The sequence below is a fragment of the Eleutherodactylus coqui genome, chromosome 8 (genome assembly GCF_035609145.1).
Source record: "Eleutherodactylus coqui strain aEleCoq1 chromosome 8, aEleCoq1.hap1, whole genome shotgun sequence".
In the NCBI taxonomy this organism is placed as follows: domain Eukaryota; kingdom Metazoa; phylum Chordata; class Amphibia; order Anura; family Eleutherodactylidae; genus Eleutherodactylus; species Eleutherodactylus coqui.
This window is the reverse complement of record NC_089844.1, coordinates 24,599,513-24,613,132: the sequence shown is the minus strand read 5'-3', so window position 1 is coordinate 24,613,132 and position 13,620 is coordinate 24,599,513. Positions and strand designations below refer to the sequence as shown.

Sequence of the window (13,620 nt, the reverse complement as noted above, 5' to 3'; positions counted from 1 at the left end):
TTTCAGAGTCCATTGGGCGGCCTGAGGTTCTCTGCACTCTCCTGCGTCCCATGCTCTCCATCTGTGCTAGTGAAGGGTGCCGGTAAGCCTGAATGTAGCCGTTGATGCCGGAGCTCCTCTCAAGCTTGACTCACCACGCCACTGTTAAGCTCTGCCCTCATTCTACAGGAATTTTCAAAGATTATGGCGAGTGGTTCCTCAATTGCCTCCGCTGCTTCCTTTAGTATCCTAGGATGCAATTCATCTGGACCTTGAGACTTGAATTCATGTAAGTTAGCTAAGTGTTCCCTTACCATCTCTCTGCTTATAGATAGCCTGCATTCTTTTATTCTCCCAATAGCACAGGAAAGATCAGTTAATGTTCCATCTACTTTCTGTGAGAAAACAGATACAAAATAGAAATTTAAAAGTTCAACCTTCTCAACATCATTGTTAACCAATTCACCATTTTCATCCTGTAAGCATCCAATAGCATCTTTGACTTTTCTTTTGCGTCTGACATACCCCCAAAATCATTTTTTTAAATTGTTTTTGGCCTCTGTTGCAAGCCTCAATTCATTATTAGTAGAGATGAGCGAGCGTACTCAGAAAAGCACTACTCGCTCGAGTAATTTGCTTTATCCGAGTATCGCTGTGCTCGTCCCTGAAGATTCGGGTGCCGCTGCGGCTGACAGGTGAGTCGCAGCGGGGAGCAGGGGAGAGCGGGCGGGAGAGAGGGAGAGAAAGATCTCCCCTCTGTTCCTCCCCGCTCTCCCCTGCAGCTCCCCGCTCCGTGCCGGCACCCGAATCTTCAGGGACGAGCACAGCGATACTCGGATAAAGCAAATTACTCGAGCGAGTAGTGCTTATCCGAGTACGCTCGCTCATCCCTAATTATTAGCTTTAGCTTTTCTGACACTTGCCCTACAGTTTCTGCAGACCGCATTATATTCTTCTTTAGATATTCCCCACTCTTTCCATTTGATAAAGATATTTTTCTTTTGTTTTTTACTAGAGATGAGCGAGCACCAAAATGCTCGAGTGCTCGTTACTCGAGTCGAACTGTTCTGGATTATAATTTTCTCCAGCAGGTTTTGGGGTATTTTGTAGCTTCCGAATTGTATCGTGTGCACACATCATCGACCAGAATCAGACACAAATGCTGGTCTAAAACCGGGAGAGTCTCTACAATGTGTAGAGGCTCAGGCTTTTTATTATAACACATGATAACCGCCTTTAATGGGCGTGGAACAGGTTACATCAGTAACATATAAGATTCTCATTTGTCGGATCATATAGAATCTCCCGCCTCTCTGCCCACCCTTCCTCACGTCCGCCATAGTGTGGACTTTGTCTGCTTTAGCATGCAGACAACCTTAAGGAATTCTGTGTAGTTGACAAATCATTGTTTAAATAGATTGTGTGAGGAGTGGAAGGGGCCTAGGTAAACACTCAGTATTGAACACAGATCTACACAACACTATGGCCCTTAACTCTTAGAGGCTTCTTGTGCAATTTCTATGTACTCAGATCAAATACCATGATTAGATTGTGTGTGTGTCCTTTAAACTCCTCAGAGCTAAAAGTCATTACAATAGCAAAATACATTTACGTTATACAAATTGATAGACATTTTATACAAAATAATCATCATGTCTATCACAATCCCCCCTTAAAATGTCTGTCCTCTAATTCTCTATCTAATTTTCACAGTTCTCTGCGCATGAGCCTATAACTGGAGCGCGTTGAAGGTTCGTTTTAGGGTCTTCAAGGGGGTGTAGGACTTGTCTACTCCTTCTGGGGATGCATCCAGCAAACTCATGGTGGGAGCGGCTTTTCCAGCATCAGTTTCGCAGGTCTCTCTGACACAGGGGATAACACAGCAGACTAGAACAGAAAATGTAATCATCAGTTCACATACAACAGCGACGCCCGTCTGTGCCAGGATCCTTTACCACCCGCTCATCCATGGCGAGTACTGGTCCCAAAAGTTAGCTCTTTTTAGTTAGCGCGGTCAGCTTCTTAATGGCAACTGCGTCTTTACCCGCGGGTCACGTGTCGTCTAGGATGTAGGTACAACAAGTCTCCCCTATCATCTTACAGACACTCCCCTTTTTAGCTAAAGTCATATCTAAGGCCATTCTATTTTTAAAAAGTCATAGTCAAAGTAGGTCCTATTGGTCGACTAGTCCCTATAAGGCGTCTCTAGTATAATTTATAAACCACTGCTAATTATAATAAACATAATTAATCCAATCAACGTTTATTTACCATAATGACCAGGAAAATGGACTCGAATCTAGTTTTAACTTGGTCTCTAATTTTTAAAACTTGTCAGGTACCCCCCTTGGCTATCCTATGACGTCAATGTATACGTGTAGATCAAAACTACCACCAGGGGTCTCTCTTCTCGCTCTAGCATAATATTACAATACTAGTAGCGTGCACAGGTACGCACGGCGTGGGACTCCCTAATCTTCACCCACACCAATGTCCCTCCTGGAGATAGTCCTAATGGTGAACACGTCCAGGTCGCCTCACCCTGACCCTACACTACCTAGTGACAAGACTGGAAGGAACCGCCGTACCTATGCGGAAAACAAGAATAGACCAACATGACAGGATAACCACAAAACACAGACTGAGTTGGATCGAGATAAATTAACTATTGGGGGTAACCTCATTATCCTCAATGCTGTCTGACAGGATGTGGAGGAGCATAAGGGCTTTACTAAGGCACACTCCCCTGTCCAATTACCCTCCAGGCGGGTCCTCTACCTCATGTCACTACAAAGCCAGTAAACGTCTCCTAAGGACTGGACCTGATTCTGCATCTATTCCCCTCCTATCGTACCGTAGGAGGAGCAATACCCGTTGGTGAGTTCCCCAAAAATCTCCCTCCACCCTGCCTATTTGCCCGGCAGGTGTAGTTTCCAGGGTAGTCAGTAATACTCTCTCTGGTGCAAAACACAAGTAGTTATAGAGTATTCCTTCTTCCACTTCTCACAAGCAGTGTAATTAGCGGAAATGTTCGTGAAGAGACTAATAAACCACTCTTCAGCATCTACAGGGAGATTTAGGGGGACCATCCCCGAGTGTAGTCGGGCACTACCGCACACGCAACAGTTAGACTTGTTGCTCCTGTTAGCATTGTACCTCATCAACTCCAACCAGAGATTCTGGTCAGAGTAGCCAGTCGCTACTGTCAAGGTGTCCTCAAAGGTAGGGTCGGCTATGATCATCATGTTCGTCAAGGTCTTTATCTTACGGCGGAGGGGGTTAATTATGGGCACGGGACTAAGTGAAGGCTTCCATTCGGGTGCATCTACCATATCCCTTATTTTAAACTTCCCTAAGGGATCTGTCCTCCCGTACCGGTATGTCCCCAGACTATAAGTCCCTCCGTCCTCCGGGCTTGGATCTCCCATGGTTAATGCAAAAACCGCATTAAAACCAAGCAACATACTAAGTTCAGCCTTCCAATACCTGCTGTCCTTATTATTCTCAAGGAGGGTTATACGACTAATTAGGGATTTCCCGCTCCTATCTTTCTTATTTAAGGCACTTCGCGGTTTATAGGACCAGTCTAACATATAAGATTCTCATTTGTCGGATCATATAGAATCTCCCGCCTCTCTGCCCACCCTTCCTCACGTCCGCCATAGTGTGGACTTTGTCTGCTTTAGCATGCAGACAACCTTAAGGAATTCTGTGTAGTTGACAAATCATTGTTTAAATAGATTGTGTGAGGAGTGGAAGGGGCCTAGGTAAACACTCAGTATTGAACACAGATCTACACAACACTATGGCCCTTAACTCTTAGAGGCTTCTTGTGCAATTTCTATGTACTCAGATCAAATACCATGATTAGATTGTGTGTGTGTGTCCTTTAAACTCCTCAGAGCTAAAAGTCATTACAATAGCAAAATACATTTACGTTATACAAATCGATAGACATTTTATACAAAATAATCATCATGTCTATCACAGAACTTTCAGTGATGCTCGAGAGTTCGTTTCGAGTAACAAACCCCATTGAAGTCAATGGGCGACTCGAGCATTTTTGTATATGACTGGTGCTCCGCTAAGGTTTTCATTTGTGAAAATCTTAGCAAATCACCAAAGTCATGTAAAAAACACAGAAATGAATAGGGCAGGCGAGGAGCAACATGTAGGGCTGCATTTTGGGCTCCGAGGTCTCACTATTAAGCCACAATAGTGGCAAGAGTGAGACCCTCCCCCCTCCCCCGCACTGTCAGCATAAAGATCGTTCTCCTCTGCCACAGCTGTAACAGCTGTGAAAGAGAAGAACGATGTTAGCCCATTGAATTCAATGGAGCCGGCAATACAGCCGGCTCCATTGAAAGCAATGGGCTGCCCGCAAGCGCGGGATGAATTTTCGGGAAGGGCTTAAAAATATAAGCCCTTACCTGAAAATCATCCTAAAATGTGTAAAAATAAAAAAAATGTATACTCACCTTTCCGCTGCAGCCGTAGTTCAGCCACGTCTGGCCGGCAGTTCTCCTGAACTGCTCTGTGTAGTATTCAGCAGGTGGGAATTTAAAATCCCCGCCTGCTGAATGAGCTGCCCCTGATTGGTCACAGCCTCACCAATCAGAGGCAGCTCTCACTCACCCATTCATGAATTCATGAATGGGTGAGTGAGTGTTGCCTCTGATTGGCTCAGCGCAGGGACCAATCAGGGGCAGCTCTCAGCTGAATGACAGCTGAGAGCTGCCCCTGATTAGTCCCTGCGCTGAGCCAATCAGAAGCAGCACTCACCCATTCATGAATTCATGAATGGGTGAGTGAGAGCTGCCTCTGATTTGGTGAGGCTGTGACCAATCAGGGGCAGCTCATTCAGCAGGCGGGGATTTTAAATCCCCGGCTGCTGAATACTACTCACAGCAGTTCAGGAGAACTGCCGGCCACCCGCGGCTGAACTCCGTCTGCCGGGACAAGGTGAGTATATATATTTTTTTTTTTACTTTTACACATTTCTGGATGAATTTCAGGGAAGGGCTTATATTTTTAAGCCCTTCCCGAAAATTCATCCCGCGCTCGCCGGCAGCCCATTGCTTTCAAGGTCCCAGCCACCCTTACTTCCTCAACCATTTCCTCCCTGTTGGTAAGAATTAGGTCCAAAATAGCAGATCCCCTTGTTTTCTCTTCTGGAAGATAAAGTTGTCAGTAAGAGCAGATAAGAATTTGTTGGATCCATAACTTTTACCTGAGAGATTCCCAACAAATGTCTGGATCGGTAAAATCTCCCATGATCACTATCTCCTGTTTTTTTGAGATCTTGGACATCTGATGTAGAAAGAGTTCCTCCATATCTTCTGCTTGTCCAGGAGGCCTATAATAAATGCCTACAATGGTGTCCTTTCTGTTTTCTCCTTGTATTCTTACCCAAACAGTTTCTACAGAGCCCCCAGCTCTGAAGCTTGGATCTCTGTGGAGATGAATGTTTTCCTAACATATAACACAACACCTCCTCCCCTTTTATTAGGTCTGTTTCTTATAAATAAGTCGTGTCCTACAAGCCTTGTATTCCAATCATGTGTATCTTTCCACCAAGTGCATTTGTGTAGAAACATGTTAGTTTGTGATCGGGGTCTCTTGCTCCTCTACTTTACTTCTGAATTTTTTTGTCTTCATTCTTTCTTTCCACTTCTAATAACACGGTTCTCAAATATATTAATTAGCTGTATATTTTTTACCTGGCCTAGTTCTAGTTTAAAGCTTCTAGTTTAAAGCTCTCCTAATGAGTGTGCATTGGGGAGGGGTGGAAATTTCAAATTCATGCCCACCAAAGAACCTGACTCCCCCTAACTAGATGACAAACGGTATTTTGGCTTTTTGTAATTGCCAAATTGAACAACAATCGCTCAGTGTAAAAGCAAAAAAGTCGTAAGAAGCTATCGTCCGAATAGTCGTTCAAGCGTACATGGGGTAGCTTTACATGGACAACTATTAGGCACCTCTGTCCCCTTCAGACGCTTCCTGCAGCCGCTTATCTCCTATAAGAATAAAAAAATCCAGTGTGTGTGAAATTCAGTATTTCCGATCCTTCCTTCCCTCACATCATCTCTCCGGAGACCCCCATGCACAGATGAGACTTGTCAGGTTTTGATGCAATTTTGCAAGTTTGGGCAACCTTCTTCTCTTGGGCTGCTGTTGTCCGAGTGCTAGCGGCAGCCTCTCAACAATTGCGGGGCTTTACCTGCAAGCACTGATGCAGCTCAGCAATTATTAGAACACAAGCGCTAGCAGCTGCCGCCAGCACTCGCGTCATAGCAGCCTTATGCGTTTTGGGGGTTTTATGATCTTTTCGTTTTATATGCAGGGCTGTTCGGTGTCAGTGATGTTTTTGGTACTTGTGCAGGCGGGACATGAAGTTCATACCCGCCGTACACATGTTGTATGCTGCACTTGTTGGCAGCTCCAGTGATTGCTGTTACTTCCACCCTCAGTCGTCCGCAGGTTTCCATCACAGCTGCTGCGCTGCGGAGCAGAATGATCACAGCTGGACCATTTCCCAGATTCTCCGCTCCCTGGGTAGAAAATAAGAAAAATGTAACAAACAAAACAACAAGCTCCTCCGCTGCGATACATGAAAGTGAAGAACCTCACAGCAATCCCCGAGAATGTTCTTCAGTCCTGTATAGACATCAACTTGAAGGAAAGACGGTGACTGATATTAAAGGGCCGGCGGCGCGTCGTACGGGATCTCTGCAATCCTTCTAACAGACATTAGCTAGCTACATACTGGCTGCGAATGCGAGTTGCACCTTAGAGTCTCAGACGCAACTCGCATTGGACATCACACAGTAGTCGGTGCTTGCCTATGTTTCACAGCTGAGGGTTTGTTGCAGTTGCATCTAGTCTAGATAATCCTCTGTGAGGTGACCATCCTGGACTTCAGATTGATACATGCTGCCTGCAGTGATACATTGTAACAAACAATGAGCAGAGGAAAGTTTTGTGAGAGGATTGACTACATCAGGGGTTCTGCTCCATTCATTTCTATGGGGCAAACAGACATAGCTGAGCGCAACGCTCAGTTATGTGTCTGCGCCACTGTGTGGAATGAAGCCGCAACTGCGCATGTGTGACTAGTAACTCCATTCCCCACTACACTACAGAAATGGGAGCCTGCATCTTCAACTGTGAAATAGGGGGTCACAGGCCTGCATTCTTGGGATCGGTAGATGGGTGAAAAACAGGAAAAAAAATGTTTTGAGGCTTTTTGAATGCTTATGAGCCAGGATGCAAATTCTACACGGTGATTACAGTGCGACCAGACCACCACAACCAGCTACGGCTCATTGCTACACGTTTCCTATCCTATCGCTGCCCCTCTCAGTAATTCTGTCATAGTAAATAGTACGCCTCTGTGACCCCTCTTAGTCATGCTGACCTCCTGCGGCCCCTTTAGTTATAGTGCTACTTTCCACTGACACCTCCATCCCGCAGTCCCATGTAAAAACCCCACTCTCTCTTTCTTCACCTCCTATATCATCCAGTCCCATGTAAAGAAAGATCACTCCTCTCCCTTCAACCCCAACATACAGTCACATGTGAACACCATTCTTTATCTCCTCTTACAGCCCTATGTAAAAAACCCAACACTTCCCCCACCTTCAACCCCTCAACATACCCCTCCAACATACAGTCCCATGTACATCTCTTCCCCCTCCTTTCAGAAGATCTAATACACAGTCCCATGTAAAACCCATCTCTTATTCTCCCTCCCCTCCTTTTACCTGCACACATGTAAATGAGCTCTGTGCTGCCTACTGCTATGAGCTACAGCTTAAGGCACTTTTACATGGGACTGCGTTGGGTATAGATCGTCCTAATGATAATCATTCCTGTGGTTTAACTGAGGAATGATCATCGCTCAGTGAATGGAGGCAGAGCGCGCCGGGGATCAATCTGGCCCACCAGCCTTCATTCACAATAACAGGCAGTCGTTCATAAGTGAGTGATTGCCTGTTCGCACGGCCGCTCTGTCTTATGCATGCAGACACTGAATGACTAACAAGAAGCGAACAAGTTTTCATTTGTCATCCCGTCGGTGCAGCATTTACACGGAATGTGATAGTTCAGTATAAAAGGCCCGCAGCTCTGCTCCCTTTTAGTATGAGAGTCCAGAATTTGGGTACAAGGGAAGCTACAGCGGCAGGTCCTGTGTGATCACACTGAAAGGACTTAATGGAGGGGAAGTAGAATTGGCAGCAGCTCTTCTCCTGGTCTGGACTGCAGGGGTCGGACAGTTGGCGCCCCGAGGTCCTCTGCTATGAATGCAGGCACTCTTCAGCTGTGAAAGAAGATCTGTAAACGGGAATGTTCTCATTCACCGACAGCAAGCAGAGATCTAGAAGACTGACATTTTGAACCTTAAAGAAAGTTGCAGGCCTGTGGGGTCCATGAGGAAGGGGCCCCCAGCTCAGACTCCCCTGTCCTGGGATGGGACTGTGAACCAGATCCCCATTCTGAATGGTAGGGTTTGCTCTTCTTCATTCTCCGTGACATTATCTGCTTGTAGTGACGCATCTTCTGACTAGTTGTCGGCGGCTCCTGGGGGTCGTCCATTAACCCATCTCTTCTCCCTCCCAGCCGTCCTCACTCTGTATTTCCTGAATTATCTGCACTGGGATGAGAACCTGTCCACCACGGTCTACCATGCCTTCTCCGGTCTCTGCTATTTCACCCCCGTTTTTGGCGCCATCCTCGCCGACGGCTGGCTGGGCAAATTCAAGTAAGACTTTTCCTGCATCACCTTTTTGCATTTCAGTGATCTTTGTCAGCAGGACCCTGTTTTTGGGTTGGTCCAGGTTGAGATATATATGCATATATGGGGATTTATGATGCGAGTGATACATTGATGGGTATGTGGGTCACTGGATGCAGGGTCTGTCGCCGGCATGTATCACTGTTCTAACCAGGACCTGTCAGTATCAGCTGTAACCGGTTATCTCCTATTGCAGCACCATATTTTGGCTCTCCATCCTGTACGTCATCGGTCATGTGGTAAAATCGGTGGGCGCCATTCCTACGGTGGGGAACACAGAAGTGCACGTGTAAGTACAAGCATCACCACTGTATGATCCGTGTGATAAAGTCCATGTAGACTGACTGTCTCCTAACTCCTGAACCACTTCCCCCAGGGCGCTGTCTATAATTGGCCTAATCGCCATTGCCTTCGGTACTGGTGGGATTAAGCCTTGTGTCTCTGCCTTCGGAGGTGACCAGTTCGCAGAAGAGCATGTAAGATCTTTTTCTTTGGGGGCGCTTATATACTCTATACTTCTTCATAAACCTGGAAGATGGTTTCTCATCCAAGAGTTTGGATTGTTTTTAGATACAAGAAAGGGCCAAGTTCTTCTCCATCTTCTACCTGTCCATCAATGCCGGGAGCCTCATCTCCACCTTTGTGACCCCCGTGCTCCGAGGTCAGTATGAGAATAAGGTCCTATTGACATGCACCATTTTCTAGTGTGCGGTTTTTTTTTTGCGAGACGCTCAAATAGAACCCGTTATTTTAAAGGGATCTATTTACATTTTTCTCTTGCATTGATACAACAATTGCGCCATGTTCTATTTTTCAGCAGAAAACTTTCTCATTATTTCCTATGTGTAAATTAAAAAATGGCATGGCACTCGCATGTACATGCAGATTTCACGTAAGTGCGATGCGATTTTAAATTTTTCCTACTGAAACAGCACGCGATTTTTACGCGTGTGAAAATTGCATATACTGTAATGTGTTTTTCTAGGAAAACACATCGCAGTCTTTTTCAAAATTGTGGGTTTAAGAGTGTAATATCGGTCCCAGTTTCTCAGACCGATATTGCACTCGCTCATGTAAATGCAGCTTAAAAGGGTTGTCCATGGTTAGAAAAACATGGCTGTTTTTCTGCAAACACAGCACCACCCTTGTCCATAGGGTTCTGTGTGGTATTGCAGCTCGGCTCCATTGAAGTGAAACAATCCACGGACAAGGGCGGCGTTGTGTTTACAAGAGAGCAGCCATGTTTTTCTAACCCTGGACAACTCCTTTAACTCTAGGGTCCTCTGTTCTGAAATGCGTATCACCCCCTCATGATTCTGACCCCCAATGACCCTGCCCTAACATTTGCACCCATTTCTGACTCTGCTCTTCCTTTGCAGGAGATGTCCAGTGTTTCGGAACAGATTGTTATGCGTTGGCGTTTGGGGTCCCGGCTGCGTTGATGTTTGTAGCGCTCAGTAAGTGGACTGTATCTATCTTCAGGCATTCCTTCGGATCAGTTTCTGGAAAAGCTGGGTGACCGACAGTATTTTGAAGGAGTCATCACAACGCTTTTCCAAACCCCAGAATGACAAATCTGACATATCTGACATGTTACGTTACGTTCCCAGATGTAGTTCCGCCCCCTCTCATTGCAAATAGTGTCGAGGGGAGGAGAGGAGGGAGCTCAGTTCCTGCTCCCGGCTCTTCCAGCCTCCTCCCCCTGCAGAGAGGGACTCCGTATATCGGCTGGGCGTGAAAACCCAGCCGATATACGATCGTCTGAATGCACCCTCAGGTTGGTTTCACATGGGCGATTGCGATATCCCTGTGAGAAAAAGCAGCGCTGATGCTCAAAAATCACAGGAACAAAGTCGCGGTTTAAAAAAATAAATATTTTTTTTAATAACAAAAATAGTAAAAAAAAGTTTAAGAAACAAAATCCTTTATTTTATATTTATAATAAGAAATCAAAACGCACAAAAATAAAAACACATTCGGTATTGTCCAAATGGTCCATAAAAGCATAAAAGTCCAATCTATCGAAATAACAATTTTTTTATCGTACACGGCGAACGTCATAAAAACAAAACGCACAACGCCAGAATTGCGCCACCTTGTGTCCAAGAAAAAATGGAATAAAAAGCGATTACAAAGTTAAATGAAACTTAAAATGGTACCAATAAAAGCTACAGAATGTCGCGCAAATAATAAACCCTCCCACAACTGTATAAACGGAAAAATAAAGGTTATGGCGGCAGAAAATAATTATATTTTTCCCCAAAGAGCTTTTCTTTTTTTAAAAGTAGTACAGCAAAAAAAAAAAACTATATAAAGTTGTAATCTTTGTAATCGCACTGACACACAGAATAAAGTTATCATGTCATTTTTGCGTCATGAAGGGGTTAAGGTTGACTGGGTGTCACAACCCCGTTACCCACCACAGCCTTTAAGTGGGTCAGTAACCAGCAATGCAAACCAAAACAGACCCAGGTTATTCCAAAACAAACGAGGGAACATAATAGGCAGCGCCCTTGTTACAGCGCCAAAATAACGCTGGTTTCCGGTCGGATTGAGTACGCGGTTATGGCGATTGTCCGACACAGGTGGCTATTCTTCTTTCCCGGACGCGGCCAAAGCAGGTTGTATTTGTGTTTATCATCTCCGGACCTTCTCAAAAACAAATCCTAATCCTTCTGATAACGCCAATAACAAGCCGCCTCTTGCGCAGCCCGCAGCTCATTGGTTGGACGTCCTCCATCCTTCCGTGGATGTGTTTTCACAACAGAGTGTGGATGAATGTGTCCTCTGTGTGTTACATGTGACCTGTTCCCCTCGCAGAGCCCAAAGTGTTCGGTCACATCAGGACGTCTCGAGGACTTTGCTCGGGGTCTCTCCTCCTCTTACCGTGTCTTCTCATTTCTTCTAGTTGTGTTCGTCTGTGGCAGCAGGATGTACAAGAAGTATCCACCGCAGGGGAATATATTGGGCTCCGTCTTCAAGTGCATTGGAGTAAGTGCGGCCGGAGGAGCGGCGGCCACCAAGAATGAAGAACATTTAGCAAAATGTTTACAAAACTAAACTCGCACTTCGGATTTTTAAAAAATCTGTCTCTTTAACCCAACGTTCTAGCGTTATATCCACCTCGAATTATGCCCAAATCTCATGGGAACATCGCGGTCACGAGTTTCCTTATATTTCTGATGGGAACGCATATTCTGCAATAATCACAATCTGCATGTGACCGTGGCTTTCCCGTAACATCAGAGATTGCGCGGTCATGTGGTATAATCATGTGAGCAGTGGTCTCTGCGTACGGTCTGCGGTTATGTCATGTGACTGGTGTAACACAGAAAATCACAATCTAAAACTGGAGAACATGGAGAAAGCGGAAATGATGATTTAACTAATTAACAGATTAACCCATTCATATAGTAATACTTTTTATAGCAATAAGCTGGCATAAATTTCAGCTATTATTTACAGCAGTTTATAAGATAAATTATAGTAAACTCCGCCTTCTCTCAAGCTCCACCCACCTTTTAAAAAAGCAGCAAGGTTGGAATTTCAAAAGTCATAAATATTTGCGCAAAATAGCCATGCAAAAGTATTAGCATTTTTATGCCATATGTCGGGTGCAGGGACCTTGTTTAATTCCCCCATATCTGTTGGATTGGTCACCCTTTTTAAGATCTCTGCTTGCTGGCAGTGAATGAGAACAGTCAAATGGAAGTGTATTCTCATCTCTATTGGTTTTTGTTATACCCACAAGATATGCCATAAAAGTCTACTGGGATCCCCAACTATCTTGAGTTGTGGCTCCCATTGCCCTTAGACAAGCTGTATGTGGTGGCCCAGAGATTGGATAGGAATTACACGCTGAGCTCTGCTGTTCCCGTAACAATGGGAATTACACAAATTAGCACAGCGAGCTACATTTCCCCTCCTCCAGAGTTATAAAAATAACATATCTTGCTATGGTACTCTGAAAATCACTCCCTTTCACTTCTATAGAAGGTACGGAAACAGCACAGCCCAACCATACTCATCTGTTTCCATCCTCCTGGCCACCTCATAACCAGGGATGTTCCCATTGCTTCCATGTTTAGCCAAGATGGAAACATTACTTTAAGGCCTTAGTCACACGGGCGTTTTTTCACGCGATTTGCGGACCGCATGACGGATGCGCATCCGCAAATCGCGTGACCGGTGTGCGTAAGTCGCCCGCAAATCGCCCGAAAATCTGCTCCTAGCCGCGTTTCATTAGAAACGGGCCGGAGCTGTCCAGCGCATTGCATTCAATGGAGACGGCAATAGAGCCGGCTCCATTTAAAGCAATGCGCTGTGGGCGAGCCCGGGATGAATTGTCGGGAAGGGCTTAAATATATAAGCCCTTCCCTGCAATTCATCCTAAAATGTGTAAAAATAAAAAATATATATATATACTCACCTTCTCCCGGCAGCCGGAGCTCCACGCGGCCGTCCTGCAGTGGGTGTGAAGGGGGTGTGAGTCAGACCTGCCCCCTGATTGGCTCAGCGCTGAGCCAATCAGAGGCATGTCTCACTCACACCCATTCATGAATTCATGAATGGATGTGAGTCAGACCTGCCCCTGATTGGCTCAGCGCTGAGAGGCAGCAGTCACTCACCCATTCATGAATTCATGAATGGGTGTGTGAGTGAAACCTGCCTCTGATTGGTCAGGGCTGTGACCAATCAGAGGCAGATCATTCAGCAGGCGGGGATTTTAAAGCCCCGCCGGCTAAATAGTGCCGAGAAGCAGTTCAGGAGAACTGACAGCGGCCGCGGCTGGACTCCGGCTGCAGCGGAAAGGTGAGTATACAAATTTTTTTTATTTTAACACA

The 13,620-nt window shown here is 45.5% G+C and overlaps 1 protein-coding gene across 1 annotated transcript in view; it reads left to right on the top strand.

Moving 5' to 3' along the window:
* The window catches only part of SLC15A2 (solute carrier family 15 member 2), a 58,215-nt gene that overhangs the window by 12,569 nt on the left and 32,026 nt on the right, over window positions 1-13,620 (top strand). The window contains exons 3-8 of the mRNA XM_066575330.1: window positions 8,602-8,743; window positions 8,973-9,065; window positions 9,153-9,252; window positions 9,347-9,437; window positions 10,156-10,233; window positions 11,685-11,767. Of these exons, the coding sequence (XP_066431427.1) occupies window positions 8,602-8,743; window positions 8,973-9,065; window positions 9,153-9,252; window positions 9,347-9,437; window positions 10,156-10,233; window positions 11,685-11,767 (587 nt within the window). The remainder of the gene's footprint in view (window positions 1-8,601; window positions 8,744-8,972; window positions 9,066-9,152; window positions 9,253-9,346; window positions 9,438-10,155; window positions 10,234-11,684; window positions 11,768-13,620) is intronic.